Source organism: Desmodus rotundus, chromosome 12 (genome assembly GCF_022682495.2).
Source record: "Desmodus rotundus isolate HL8 chromosome 12, HLdesRot8A.1, whole genome shotgun sequence".
NCBI lineage: Eukaryota > Metazoa > Chordata > Mammalia > Chiroptera > Phyllostomidae > Desmodus > Desmodus rotundus.
This window is the reverse complement of record NC_071398.1, coordinates 67,875,711-67,890,445: the sequence shown is the minus strand read 5'-3', so window position 1 is coordinate 67,890,445 and position 14,735 is coordinate 67,875,711. Positions and strand designations below refer to the sequence as shown.

General features: G+C 44.3%; 1 protein-coding gene across 1 annotated transcript; it reads left to right on the top strand.

Moving 5' to 3' along the window:
* The first annotated feature begins 7,315 nt into the window (after nt 1-7,315).
* LOC112314006 (disintegrin and metalloproteinase domain-containing protein 30-like) lies at nt 7,316-12,507 on the top strand. Its single transcript, XM_071220104.1, has 2 exons — nt 7,316-9,497; nt 12,437-12,507. The coding sequence occupies exons 1-2, from the start codon at nt 7,316-7,318 to the stop codon at nt 12,505-12,507; spliced, it is 2,253 nt and encodes a 750-aa protein (XP_071076205.1).
* The last annotated feature ends 2,228 nt before the right edge of the window (nt 12,508-14,735 follow it).

The following is a 14,735-nucleotide window of genomic DNA, read 5'->3' as shown; positions in this document are numbered from 1 at the left end:
GATAAATCTGCACAGCTTCTCTTTTTTTTTTTTGTTCTTTTTTAAATTTAAATTTATTGAAGTGAAATTGGTTGATGACATTATGTAAGTTTCTGGTGTACAACTGCATGCCATCTCTATACTCCATTGTGTGCTCACTGCCGAAAGTCTAGTCTCCTGCTGTCACCACATATTTTACCCCCTTTACCCTCTTCATCCTGCCTCTCTTTTTATATATAAAATGAAACTAAAGCAAACCTTCAGATCACTACTTTCTGGTGCAAAACAGACGCCCAGGAAGTAGATTAGTATGAGAGTCTCAGCCATGCTGGAGATCTCCTGGAATGTCTGACTTCCAAGATATGCTTTGCTCTGACCTGAAATGCTGCCCCTGAAAGCACATAGGGTGCTGAATAGAAAAAGGACCAAAAATGAAGGTAAATGTTTGAAGTATATGGACATTGTTCAGAATTTCAACATCATTGGCCCTTCGAATGTGGTACCAAGAGATGAAAACCTCCTTGTTGGAGATTCTTAGGGAAAATGTGGTTGGGTTGGGATACTTTGAAGGCTGCCCTGCTCTGAAGCAGGAATACTGATGAAATTCATCTCAGAAATGACCTGATTTTCTGTTTGCCTCTAAATGTACTTTTCATTCTTTCACCTGTTGTAAGTATGGCAATGGCAGTCAAGTTGTGCTACACCCACTTTTCCATGACTCGTACAATCACAGCAGCACAATGGGATGTGACCCAAGTCTCTGTCATTGTAAGTGATGAGGCTATATTGCCTCTCTAGCCACAAAGGAGGCAAGGGTTTCCACACTCTTGTACACAAGTGAATATTTTTAAGAGATGTGTCCAACCCTTACCTAACAACCCCATTAACCCACATTTGACCAAGCAGGCCCCAGAAAGCCAGGTGGTCCAGTGTGACTCCACCCACAAGCTGGGCCAATGGGATTTTCTCATAGGAATGTAGGAATATGAATTGTGTGACCTATGGTCTGCAAATGGCCCTGCTTCCTGCTAATCTCTGCAAAGCCTTATTGTTCCAAACTCACCTGAAACCCATGAGGTGCTTTTTGGTGCTTTCACTAAATTCCTTCTGCTTGTTCTATTGTTGTTTGTGTGGTTGTTCATAATTCTTTAAGCTAGTCATACTGAATTCTGTGACTTCAAATAACTTACTTAAAACAATGTCCCATCATAAGAGCACAGGTGAGAGAAGGCATGAGAAGTCATTCTGGGTAGTACCTCCCACTTGCAGTGCCAGTGAGTGAAAAACCACAACTATAACCATAAAGTATCCTTTCTATCTACACACCCATCCATGCTTCAACCTATCAACCTAGGACTGTCTTATGAATGGGTCATGGATTCTTACTCTAGAACTCAAGAGTCTATTCACAAGGATTAACTGAATGAATGCTTTCACCCAGGGCCCTACCTGCCAGGTCTTTCTCCACCCATTACAAGATTTCTTTATGTTGCCTGGGTCTCTTTGCTTTAATTCTGCTGACAGCCACAGCAATGAATTTGGCAGTTCTCCAAGAGATTCTGGACCTTGCCTCTCTATGCTGCCTGCACACCACTCACATCTACTTCTTGCTTTTCTCAGTGGTTGCCTTTGCTGTCCTCCCCAGGGAACACACCTGATACATCCTGCCATAATGATATCATCACAGAGAAAACAAAGTGCTTGCTAAACTGCCACTCACCCAGGTTCCAGTATGCTTGTTATAATGGGAACGATAGCAAGGCCTAAAACAGCCCCGCCATTCTAAAGGCATCCATTTCAATTGCTTGTAAATCTCTCAAATTTCTTTTCGTACTGCAATTTCTCATGTCTGGGGACCAGCCCGGAAGCAAATTGCTTTTGGAAGGTTTCACAAAGATCTATTCAGCCCTTTTAGTGAGTTATCTAAACGTGGGGAGGGGGGGAAGGCATTTTCAACTGTGAAGGCATGGGATGTTTTTCATATTCCTGAACAACTCAAAAGGACTTTGTTTTCAAACTTGGCATGTATGAGGTCCTGGATGAAGCCCAGGCCCCTGACAAGTTTGAAGGAATGCAATTGGAAATAACAAAATACAATGAGGGCAGCTAACCACCTCCCCCACCTTTGCCCCCTACCTAAGCCCTTTTCCTTAAATCGAGAGTGAGCTCTCAATAAATCACTCTGTTGTTCTGGCAGGTTCCCTTCTAACAAAGGTACACACTAGTTAATCTTCCACTAATACATTTGCCTTTGATCTGAGACACAGTACTTCTGTGTCCATTAACCACAATTGTGACCATGACTATTCCTCCAATAAGTAAAACAGAATCCAGTGGAACCTGTGAAACACTGCTGCCCAAGAAAATAATTCAACATTACTATTCTAGACCAGAAAGCACAAATTGGCAAAGATAACTACATCCTCTATGAGCACGAATACTCCTGCAGAGGACAAGGGGGCTGTGCCATAACAGTGACTGTTCCATCACACAGGGGAACCCCCTTGGGATATCCCTGTCACTGTGAAGAGGGGGAAGAGGTTACCTCCAAAGATACTGGTATGATATAGCATGCCAATGAAGACGGTGCCACATTCTCTGACTTGTCCAGGCTTTGCTTTCAGGACAGTGCCAGGCCCATAGCATCCCCACTGCTTATTCCTAAAGACCAGCTGAAGTAGAGATATTGCTGCTCTCAGGGTGCAAGTCAAGGTCAGGAGGGCCTACCAAGGCTAGAGCGTCTAGCATCATTAATGAGGCAAGCAGCCATTGTCAGCCTCCCTTGTGACCTGGACCAGCTGTGGGCTCTGAGAGTTCAAGGACTGGTCTCTGCAGAAGAGCTCCAGAATACAACTAATTAGTCATGTGTACATCACTCTGGGTAAGTGGCAGGTTCCTATATAAGTATGGATAAAAATAATTTCTGTATGTTATGGCATGTTATTTGTAATATACAAGTGAATCAGGAAAGTCTGCTATTTGAAAGATTCTGATGGTAAATACTTTATTAAATTAAAGAATACTTGCATTAAAACATTCACTTTTGAAATTTTCTGAGTTTTGACATAATGGGCTTAAATGTGGATGGGTTGGTTCTGTGTTGTTTGCAGAACGCAGGTGGGGGCTGACCTTGGCCTGCATCAACGGAAAACCCCAGAGCCTGTGCACCCAGTGGACAGCTACAGACCACATCAGAGCACCACTATCCCTGCACAGCTGATTCTCCATGGAAGGCAGAGGTTTGTGGTCAATGGTCACAGCCAATCCTTGCAGCTGACTGGGCTGGGAAAATCCCTGCCATGGACATGCTAACAGCAATCAAAGCTCAACTACAAGAGGAAGGTGTACTCAGCCCACACAGAGGGTGCACCCCGAGTACCCAGCTTGGGTGATGGGAAGGCTGTGCCACCAGACCCAACAGGACACCTACTATATTTGGCCATGCTACCAAGACACAGAATCAAAGCAGCTCTACCTAATTCATAGAGACAAACACAGGGAGGCTGCCAAAATGAGGAGACAAAGAAACATGGCCCAAATGAAAGAACAGATCAAAACTCCAGAAAAAGAGCCGAACGAAATGGAGGTAAGCAATCCATCAGATGCAGAGTTCAAAACACTGGTTATAAGGATGCTCAAGGAACTTAGTGAGGACCTCAACAGCATAAAAAAGATCCAGTCAGAAACAAGTGATACACTAATTGAAATAAAGAACAATTTACAGGGAAACAACAGTAGAGTGGATGAAGCTGAAATAAAAACAATGATATGGAACAAATGAAGCAAAAACAACTAAGCAGAACAACAAGAAGAAAAAGAATTCAAAAATAATTAGGGTAAGCAGCCTCTGGGACAGCTTAGCAGTGCAACATTCACATCATAGGGGTGTCAGAAGGAGAAGAGAAAGAGCAAGAAATTGGAAGTGTATTTGAAAAAATAATCAAAGGAAACTTCTCTAATTTGGTGAAGGAAATAGACATACAAGTCCAGGAAGCACAGAGAGTCCCAAGCAAAATGGATGCAAAAAGTCCACTCCAAGACACATCATAATTAAAATGTCAAAGGTTAAAGTTAAAGAGAGAATCTTAAAATCAGCAAGACAGAAGCAGTTACTTACCTACAGAGAGTTTTCATAAGACTTTCAGCTGATTTCTCAAAAGAAACTGCAGGCTAGAAGGGATAGGCAAGGAATATTCACAGTGATGCAAAGCAAGGACCTACAACCAAGATTACTATATCCAGCAAAGCTGTCATTTAGAATCAAAGGACAGATAAAGAGCTTCCCAGACAAGAAAAAACTAAAGGAGTTCATCATCACCAAACCATTATTATATGAAATGTTAAAGGGACTTATTTAAGAAAAAGAAGATCAAAACTATGAACAATAAAATGACAATAAATACATACCTACCAACAAATGGATCTAAAAAAAAATAGCAAACAAGAACAGAGACAGAACCATGGATACAGGAGTATTTTGATGGTTGCCAGATGGGAGGGGGGTGTTGGGGAGTGGGTGAAGAGATGAGGGGATTAAGAAGAACAAATAGATAGTTACAGAATAGCCATGGGGATATAAAGTATAGGAAATGGAGTAACCAAAGAAGTTACATGCATGATCCATGGATATGAACAATGGTGTGTGGATTGCCAAGGGAATGGGGGTGCTATGTGATTGGGGTAAAGGGGGAAAATAGGGACAGTTGTAATAGCATAAACAATAAAATGAAATCAAAATAAATAAAAAATAAAACTTAAAGTTAAAATAGAAACAGTATATAGCCAATAGGTCTGCTAAAAAAAAAAAGAAATGTGTGTATATATATATGTGTGTATGTGTATACATTTACACATATATATAAATTATTTTAAATGCATACATTATTTATATTTATTACAATAATATAAAATACTTATACATAAAATAAGTGCAAAAATTAGAACAATGCAACTATATCATCCATACACAAAAATGATTAAATTAAGGACTGTGAATACCTCGAATATTATATATCCATAGGGGCAATGATCTAGATCTATATAAATATGACCTAAAAGCTATTTATAATATATTATTTAATGAAAAATAACAGTGTCAAAAACATTGAATAGTATGTGTGATTTTAAATATGACATAATATCTAGTTGTTTAGTGGCATATCAAAAGACAGAATCACCTACATTTTCCCACCAGCACATGAGGTGTCTGGGATCCTTCCATCGAACAGTCCCTCTTTCTACTACAGCGTACTCTCAGAGACTTCTCTTCTTTCTCTTCACATTTAATTTTTTTGAAGAGCTGGTCTAGATTTGTGACTTCCCCTTCCTAATGCCCCAGTCACATCACAACCTTCTGACACCTGGCATCGCTCCCCAGAAATTCCTCACAAATCACTTCTCACCGATGTGACTCTGACATCCCTTTTGCTAAATTCAGTGTTTCTTCAACTCCACTTAATATTTCACCTGTTGACCACATCTTCCATGAAATGCATCTGAGACCACCTCTGATCCTGACTTTCCTCCTATACAGAGAGATATCTGCTTCTTCTCAGGCCATTGCAAGCTTCCAGTCATCACCCTGGCCTTAAACCTGAGGGTTCCAGACCTGTCTGTCTCTGGCTTCCATCCACACAGTCCCTTGTGGCATGTCATCAGCATTCATGGCTTCAGTCAGCACCATTGTGGTGATGACTCCAGGCCAGCTCTGGCCCAGGCACCTCACCACCCTGGTGCTGTCCATTACCAGACCACAGCTTAGAATACTCACTTCATGCTCTGCCAGCACCTCAAAATCAATACTGCCCCAGAGGCACTTGTCATACCACTTCCCCTTCCCTGAGGGTACTTTGTTCTGATGTTTTCTCCCTTCTGGGGGACTAGAACCACAATACAAGCATTTGTCTAAGCCAGAAAGATCAACATGCTTTTAAATGCTTGCCTCTTTCATGCTGGAAAATCCATTCAATCATAAAGTACAGCACAGTCTGCGTTCCTTCATACTTTTTGAAGCTGCCCACTTGTGTCCTTCCCCAGAGAGACAACAGACGTGACTGCTACAGGCTCTGGGGTGGAACTGGCTAAATGAGTGTAGCGACTGTGTCACAAACATCACCATCTGAGCCCAAGACAGTCTCAGTTTCCTCATATGAAAAATCAGAATGACAACAGTGGGGCCACCATTATCTGCAAAGTAGGGTTATTGTGAAGAATTCATGGGCTGATTCGCACAAAGAGCCCAGAACGGTGCCTGGCACACAGTAAGCCTTCCACAAATCTTGTGTTTCTTAGTAGCCCCAATGCTGTTATTTCCGGCCCGTGGAAAACATTGCTTGTCTGGATTATTACAAGAGCTTCTTAAGTGGTCTTCCTGACTCAAGCTTCATCCTCTGTTAACCTTTCCCTGGAATGTAGCCAGAATGAATTCCCTAAGAACTAACCTGAAAATGTTCTTCTTGTGACAGAATCCCTCAACAGACCTTATGACCTTGGGATTTATCTTTTCCATGGACACGTCCTTCCATTGTCCCAGCTGGGGTCTTCAATAGACCTTTGGGGTCTCCTTTCTCACCCATCAGCCATACCACAAACACAAACAACTATTTGCCTTTCTCTGAAACTTCCTGGGGTTTGTGCTTTCTCGGGTGCGTTTCTCTTCCTAGATTCTCCCACCAGTGCACAAACACACCAACAAATCACGCTGAACCCGGGCACCCCGAGGACACACAGCAGAAAGAATGACCTGGCATAATGAAGCCCTCTGGGAAACCACCTCTTGCCTGCAGCCAGGTGCTTCCAGGGGCGGGGGTGGAGGTGTAGCACCTACACTGATGTTCTCAGGCTCTGGTGCTACTCTGGCAGGCTCCAGGCTCCTGCCCTTTGCTGCAAGCGAGCCCACTGGGAAACTGGGAATGGTGGGGTGACGATGTGGGCACACGGGCCTATTAAGACACCCGCATCCAGCCTGTGGAAAACTTCAGGGGTGTCCTAGGTCCTGTAGAAACAGACTAAAGGGCACAGGAGAAAGTCAGCCTCAACAAGGTCTCTTTTCTTGCTCCTGTTTCTCTCTGTTCCTTCTCCTTTTCTCCCTGCCTGACACCCTCCTTTGTCTTCTGTTCTCGCGCACCTTTCTCGCGTTTCTTCCACGTGCGCCCAACGGCACCGCCCAGAAAACGAACCAGGCGTCTTGGACAGGACATGCGCCCTGACCCATCCTAGACCAAGGCCAGCGCTCCCGCACACCCGGCTCGCCCAGCCAGACACTTTGCGCTCCCGCGCCTCTAGCGACGGCCCCTGGAAGTGCAGGGGCTGCCTCACTGGGGAACAGAGCTGTACCATGAGGCCAGTGAGGACTGTCCTCTCCCGAGGCCACTTGCTGCTCGTGCTGGTCCTGGCGGTGCTCCTGGTTGACACCTTTGGCGAGGATTTAATTTTTCACCCGGAGTGGGGCTTCGACTCCTATGAAATCACCATCCCCAAGAAACTGAGCTTCCGGGGAGGGGAGCAGGGTGTGGCCAACCACGTGTCCTACCTCCTGCAAGTAAAAGGCAAGAGGCATGTCCTTCACCTGTGGCCCAAGAGGTTTCTGTTGCCCCGACACCTGCCGGTTTTCTCCTACACAGAAGAGGGGGAACTCCTGGAAGACTACCCTTACATCCCCACGGACTGCAACTACATGGGCTTGGTAGAAGGAGTGGAGGATTCGGGAGCTACTTTCAGTACATGCACCGGGGGTCTCCGAGGCATATTGAAAATTGATGCCGAACATTACCAAATCGAGCCCCTTAAGACCTCTTCCACTTCTGAACACGTCGTCTATCTTCTGAAGAACGAGGAGGAATTTCAAGATCAGATCTGTGGCGTAACTGAAGAGGAAATCAAAAATCAGATGAACCAGCCTGAGAAAATGGCTAGGACAAGGAGTTTTGCTCGACCCTCTATGCACCAAAAATACCTGGAATTAGGCCTGATCTTTGATCGTGAGAGATATTTGTATTCAAATTCCAATGTTACTGAAGTCACCAATGATGCCATTCTCCTGACTTCGATTATGGACACTTACTTTCAGGAACTCCATGTGAGAATACAACTGAGCTCACTTGAAGTATGGACAGATCGAGACAAAGTAAATATTGCCTTTTCAACGTTACAGGAAGCTTTAGGCCAATTTTTGATATACCAAAGAAATGTACTAAGTCCTAAGTCTACCGTAGATTGGTCACAACTCTACGTTAAAAGACGTTATATCGATGCTCTGGCATGGTCCTGGGGGAAAGTGTGTACTAAGAGATATGCTGGATCTGTAAGTGTTTTCCTAGATAATTCTGTCCTTGGACCTGCCACTTGGGGTGCTCATAACCTGGGCCATAGCATGGGGATGGAGCATGACCAGAAAAGCTGCAGATGTAAGGGTCGGCGTAGTTGCATCATGGGCAGTGGACGAACTGGGTTTAGTAATTGTAGTGTTGTCCAATTTTTTAACCACGTACGTAGAGAAGCAAACTGTCTCGATAATATCCCAAAACAGACATTTGTGCTTAAGAGATGTGGAAACAAAATGGTGGAAGATGATGAGGAATGTGACTGTGGTTCATTAGAGGACTGTGAAACAGACCGCTGCTGTCAGCCAGGCTGTAAATTCAAAGAGGGTGCCAATTGCAGCACTGGGCTTTGCTGTCATAACTGTCACTTTCGTCCTTCTGGGTATATGTGTCGGAAGGAAGAAAATGAATGTGACCTTGCAGAATACTGCAACGGGGCCTCGGGTTTCTGCCCAAATGACACGTATAAGCAGGATGGAACCCCGTGCAAGTACGAAGCCCGTTGTTTCAGGAAGGGCTGTCGATCCACATTCATGCAGTGCCAAAGCATTTTTGGACCGGACGCCAGGGAGGCTCCTATCCAGTGCTATGAAGCAGTTAACTTAATAGGCGATCAATATGGCAACTGTGGCATCATAGGAAGTGGCTCCTATAAAAAATGTACCAAGAGAAATGCAATATGTGGCAGGGTACAGTGCATAAATGTCAGAACCCTCCCTAATATGCCAGATCTTACTAATGTAATTTCTACCCCTCTTGGGGATGAAAATCTCATCTGCTGGGGCACAGGCTATCATCGGTCCTTGGTACCCATGGGGATTCCTGACGTGGGTGCAGTATATGATGGGACCTCCTGTGGAACGGACCGGGTATGTTTGAACACAACTTGTATGAATAGTTCAATGCTGGATTTTGACTGTCTGCCTGAGAAGTGCAACCACAGAGGCTTTTGCAACAACAGAAGAAACTGCCACTGCAGGTATGGCTGGGCGCCGCCCTTCTGTGAGGACGCCGGGTTTGGAGGAAGCGTGGACAGCGGGCCCCCGGGAATGCGGAAAGTGGAGGTGTTCGGCTCCATCGAGATCGTGTCCCTTATGTTACTGCGCCTTGTTTTGTTATTCACCTCAGTGATTATTGTGCTTTTTAGACAATCTATAGGAAATTATTTAAAACCGGAACAAAATGAAACACCACGGAGTAACACTGGAGTTACGGAAACACCACTGCCTAGCACTGGAGTTACACAAACACCACTGCCTAGCACTGGAGTTAGGGAAACACCACGGCCTAACGCTAAGGTTAAAAAACCCAAGGCAAAAAATATTAAAAAAACCAAAAAGTAATCAGGAAATCCATAGTCATTCCATGACACAGGATCATATACTGAACAAGCTTATCATTTATCCAAATGGCTCTTCATTCTTTTCCCAGCTCCTTTTTTTTTAACTTAATTTCCCATCATGATTGATCAGCAAATAAATGATATTCTTGTTTGGGAAAAAATCACTGCCTTTTACTTTCCTAGTATTTCCTTGCTCCTTAGCTCGTGATAAGGTTTGCATGTCCTGAGAAGCATGCCCTGATGGCTTTCTGACACCAGAGCTCGGAATGTTGTGAGTGTCATAGAATTCCAGTGGCTTTCAGTGGACTCCTGTCTCTCAGAATCCCAGCAAATGAAGGGACTAATCTGCCTTTCTCTCTGCCTCCCTCCGTGTGACCAGTGAGATGTCTGTGCCTGTGTCCCATGCTGTGTGATAAATGGTGACTTCACACTTTGTGGATAGTGACACTTCACGAGGGGTGTCCCCCAGATAAGCATTTCCCTGTGCAGTCACTCTGTGGATGTGTGGTCTCTGTGTCAGTGTTTGGGGTGGCCTTAGTTGGTTTAAGGCACGTCAGTCTATAAATGAAGACAAGCCCACCAGTGTCCTGGGGGCAAGGATCTGAGGATGTTCTGTGCTTTGGGATTCTGCTCACAGGGACAGGTCTTGTGTGCCTGTGTGCAGAGGGACAGCTGGCTCTAGGCTTGCCACACCCCTAAGTAGAGCAGAGGAGAGTGAGAAAAGCCTTCCACTCCCCAGTATCCCCACGTCTGCCAGCAGAAATTCTCTCCCCTTTGTGCGGTGCTTTGGGGGCAGGAGAGGAGGACTGAGTGGCCTGCCAGAGGAGTCAGGCCCCCTCTCTGCTGCCCAGGGAGGGCCTCCTCCTCCCCAGACCTTGTCAGCCCAGCTGTTTTCAGTCTTGCTCTAGGCTGAGCCTTCCTGCTGTTCTCTCACCTTGCCCCCAGCCCCGCCTTCCCCAGGCCCCACCCCAGGCCCACTGTCCCCCACCCCATTGCCCTCTTTTCTTAGTCACATCATTCCACTACTCACAGAAGTTGGGGGTGCCTCACAATAGCGGTCCCTCCAGACTGCTCGGGGGCTCTGCTCACTCAGAGAACATCAAAATAACCTCTCTTTTGTGGTTATGAAGCTTGGTTGTGACTAGAAAGTGTCCTTATAAAGCAAGGACACTGGCTGACAGCTCAGTACTGATGAAGAGGGCCACCACTGACAGTTTGCTGTGCACCTGGCGACAGTCTGAGTGTCTCATGTGTGTTCATGTCACACTCCTGAAAGTCACTCTCTGAGGTAGGTGTGATGACTGTCCTGTTTTCCAAAGGAGACATTGAGGCACAACGAGGTTAAATAATTAGCTTGAGATAATGTACCTTATAAGTAATGACATTATTCAAGGACTCATTATGTCTTTCTTCAATAGATATTGGGGAAGTGAATTTAGGAAGAGGATTTATTTAAAAACTGTAAGGATACTGATCCATTGGGAAATGTTTCTATGAAAGTTTTATTTTTTAAGTTCAAATTAAAATATCAAAGTTTATTGCCTTCATCTTTTTTTAAATTGTTTACAAATTATATTTTATTGATTATGCCATTACAGTTGTCCTGGTTTTTCCCACTTTGCCCCCCCTCCACCCAGCATGCCCCACTTCTCTCAGGCAATCCCCCACCATTGTTCATGTCCACGGGTCATACATATAAGTTCTTTGGCTCCTCCATTTCCTATACTGTACTTTACATCCCTATGGCTATTCTGTAACTACCTATTTATATTTCTTAATCCCCTCACCGCTTCACCCCCTCTCTCCCTACCCCTCGCATCTGGCAACCTTCCAGAAACTAACTTCTTTCTCTTGTTTTTAAGAGTCTCTCTTTATCTTCACTTTTGGCATTTTAATTATGATGTGTCTTGGAGTGGGACTCTTTGCATTCATCACAGTTGGGACTCTGTGCTTCCTGGACTTAAATGTCTATTTCCTTCACCAAATTAGAGAAGTTTTCTTTTACTATTTTTCAGATAGATTTCCAATTTCTTGCTCTTTCTCTTCTCCTGCTAGCACATCTGTGAGGTGAATGTTGGACTGCTTGAAGTTGTCCCAGAGGTTGTTATACTATCCTCATTTTGGGGGGAATATTTTTTTCTTCTTGCTGTTCTGCATAGTTGTTTTTTGGTTCCTTATGTTCCAAGTCATGGATTTGATTCTCAGCTTCATCCACTCTACTGTTGCTTCCATGTGAATTGTTCTTTATTTTAATTAGTGTATCCTTCATTTCTGACTGGATCTTTTTTGTGCTGTTGAGGTCTTCACTAAGTTCCTTGAGCATCCTTATAACCAGTGTTTTGTACTCTGCATCTGATGGATTGCTTACCTCCATTTTGTTCAGCTCTTTTTTCTGGAATTTTGATCTGTCCTTTCATATGGGCCACGTTTCTTTGTCTCCTCATTTTGGCAGCCTCCCTGTGTTTGTCTCTATGTATTAGGTAGAGCTGCTCTGACTCTGTGTCTTGGTAGTGTGGCCCAATGTAGTAGGGGTCCTGTAGGATCCAGTGGCACAGCCTCCCCTATCACCAAGCTGGGTACTTGAGGCGAGTCCTTTGTGTGGGCTGAGTACACCCTCCTCTTGTAGTTCAGCCTTGGTTGCTGTTGGTGGATCAATGGGAGTGATTTACCCAGTCCAGTCAGCTGCAAGGGGACCATCAACCTCTACCCTCTGTGAAGGATCAGCTGAGCAGGGGCAGGGTGGTCAAGCTCCAGTGTGGTCTGTAGCTGTCCACTGGGTACACTGGCCCTTCAGTTTCCCTGGTGGTGCAGGCCAAGGTCAGCCAACACCTGTGCTTTGCCCAGGGCACCCTGCCGGAGCTATAAAGCAATCTGAGATGGCTACTACTTGTGCTGGGCTTGGAGATTCCCAGGTGAAACCAAGCTGTGACTCTAATCTGGGTGCTGCCAGGGCTGACTGAAGCCAGCCATTGCTTGTTTGATAGGTTTTAGGAGCCCAGACCAACCATTCTTATGTAAAAGCAGCTTTGGTGGGCCTGTAAGTTAGGCGGCCTAGAGTCTCTGTGGATTTCTAAGGTGGTTCACACAGTGTTAGCCAGGTTGATGGAGTCTCAGATATGGCACCAGCCTACTGGCTCTGTGAGGGGAGGGCTCAGCCAAGGGACAATGACCTCTGCTTGCCCAGATGCTAGACACTTCAGTCTCCCTATATACCACTAGTACTCTTCAAGCTGCCTCCTTGGTGCTGGAGCTCAGGGGAAGTGAGTCTGAGTAGGTGAGTGCATGTATGGGTTCCTCAAGAGGAACTGCTTAGGGCTCCAGCAGCCTCCTCCACCGACTCAATTCCCACTGGTTTTTGCAGCCAGAAGTTGTGGGAACTTATCTTCCTTGCCCTGGAATCCTGGGCTGGGGAGCCTGGTGTGGGTCTGGGACACATCACTCCTGGGATATCCCTCCCTGATTATCCACTTGGGTGTGGAACAAGCCCATTTCGCATCTGTGCCCCTCCAACCAGTCTGGATGGATGTGGTTTCTTCAGTTCCGTAGTTGTCAGGTTTCCACTCAACTTGATTTCTGATATTCCTGAGTGATGGTTGTCCTATATTTTAGTTGTAACTTTGATGTGGCTGTGCGAAGAGGTGAACCATGTCTGCCTATGTCTCCATCTTGACCGGAAGCTGAAAGCTAAATGTGATAAAGTGTTCATAATATTTACCATCTTACCCACTTCTTCTTCTTTTGAAAAATTAATGACAAATATAATTGCATAGCTATAAAGTGTACAGTGTGGTGATTTGATATACATATACATCTTGGAATGGCCCCAAGAAGAAGGTAGTTAAGAGATCTCTCACCTCACATAGTGAATTTGGGCAAGGGAGGTGGTGAGAACGCTTAAGCGAACGCTCAGCAAATTCCAGGTGTGTTATTAACGGCAGGTCTTATTGACTGCAGCCACCATGCTGGGTATTAGACTCTGAGAGGCACGTTACTCACAACTGAACATTCGTGCCCTTTGACCTACATTGACCCTTTCCCCTCCCCCCAGCCTCTGCAGCCGCCATTTTATTCTCTGTTTCTATGAAATTAGTGGGGTCTTCATTACATTCCACAGACAAGTAACACCCCGTAGAATTTGTATTTGTCTGGCTTCTTTCAGTTAGCATAATGCCCTCCAAGTTCTCCCATGTTGTTACAAATGGCAGGAGTTTCTTTTATGGCTGAATACTAGTCCATACGCATACAGACACACACATCACTTTTTACTCATTCATTCGTCCCGTGAAGGAGATTTCGGTTGTTTCCAAATCTCAGTTACTGTGAATAATGCCACAAAGAGCATGGGAGTGCAGCTATCTGTTTGAAATATAGATTTCATTTTCTTTTTATAATAATATATATCCAAGAGTGGGATTGCTGGATTATATGCTGGATCTATTTTTAACTTTTTGAGGAACCACTATCCTGTTTTTCACAGTGGCTGTGCCAGTTTATATTCCCACCAACAGTGCTTAAGTTATCTTTTTCTCTGCCTTCTTGTTAACATTTGTTATCTCTTGGTTTTTTTTTTTTAACAATAACCATTTTAGGAGTTATGGGATGATGTCTTATTGTGGTTTTAACTTGCATTTCCCTTATGATTATTATTGTTGATTATCTTTTCATATGCTTATTGGCCATATAAATGTCTTCTTTGGGAAAATATTTATTGAGGTCTTTGCCCATTTTTTATTGGATTATTTGCTTTTTTGTTGTTGAGTTTATAAGTTCTTTATATATTTTGCATATTAGACCCTATCAGATATATGGCTTGCAAATATTTTCTTCCATTTTCTAAGTTGTAGTTTCAATTTATCATTTTCTTTGCTGTGCAGAGATTTTTAATGTGATGTAATCCCACTTGTTTGTTTTAGCTTTTTGTTGCTTCTGCTTTTGATGTCTTATTCGGGAAATCATTTCCAAGACCAATGCCAAAGATCTTTTCCCATATATTTTCTCCTAAAAGTTTTACAGTTTCAGGATATACCTAAGGATATGTTTATTGATTCTAGGGGGAGGAAAGGGGAGAGAGAGAGAGAGAGAGAGAGAGAGAA

Excerpts from the sequence above, each read along its gene's own strand:
- LOC112314006 (XM_071220104.1), top strand. The coding sequence starts at position 7,316 with ATGAGGCCAGTGAGGACTGTCCTCTCCCGAGGCCACTTGCTGCTCGTG. Across the intron at positions 9,498-12,436 it reads ACAAAATGAAACACCACGGA|TTTCCCTGGTGGTGCAGGCC; the intron begins GTAACACTGGAG and ends CTGGCCCTTCAG.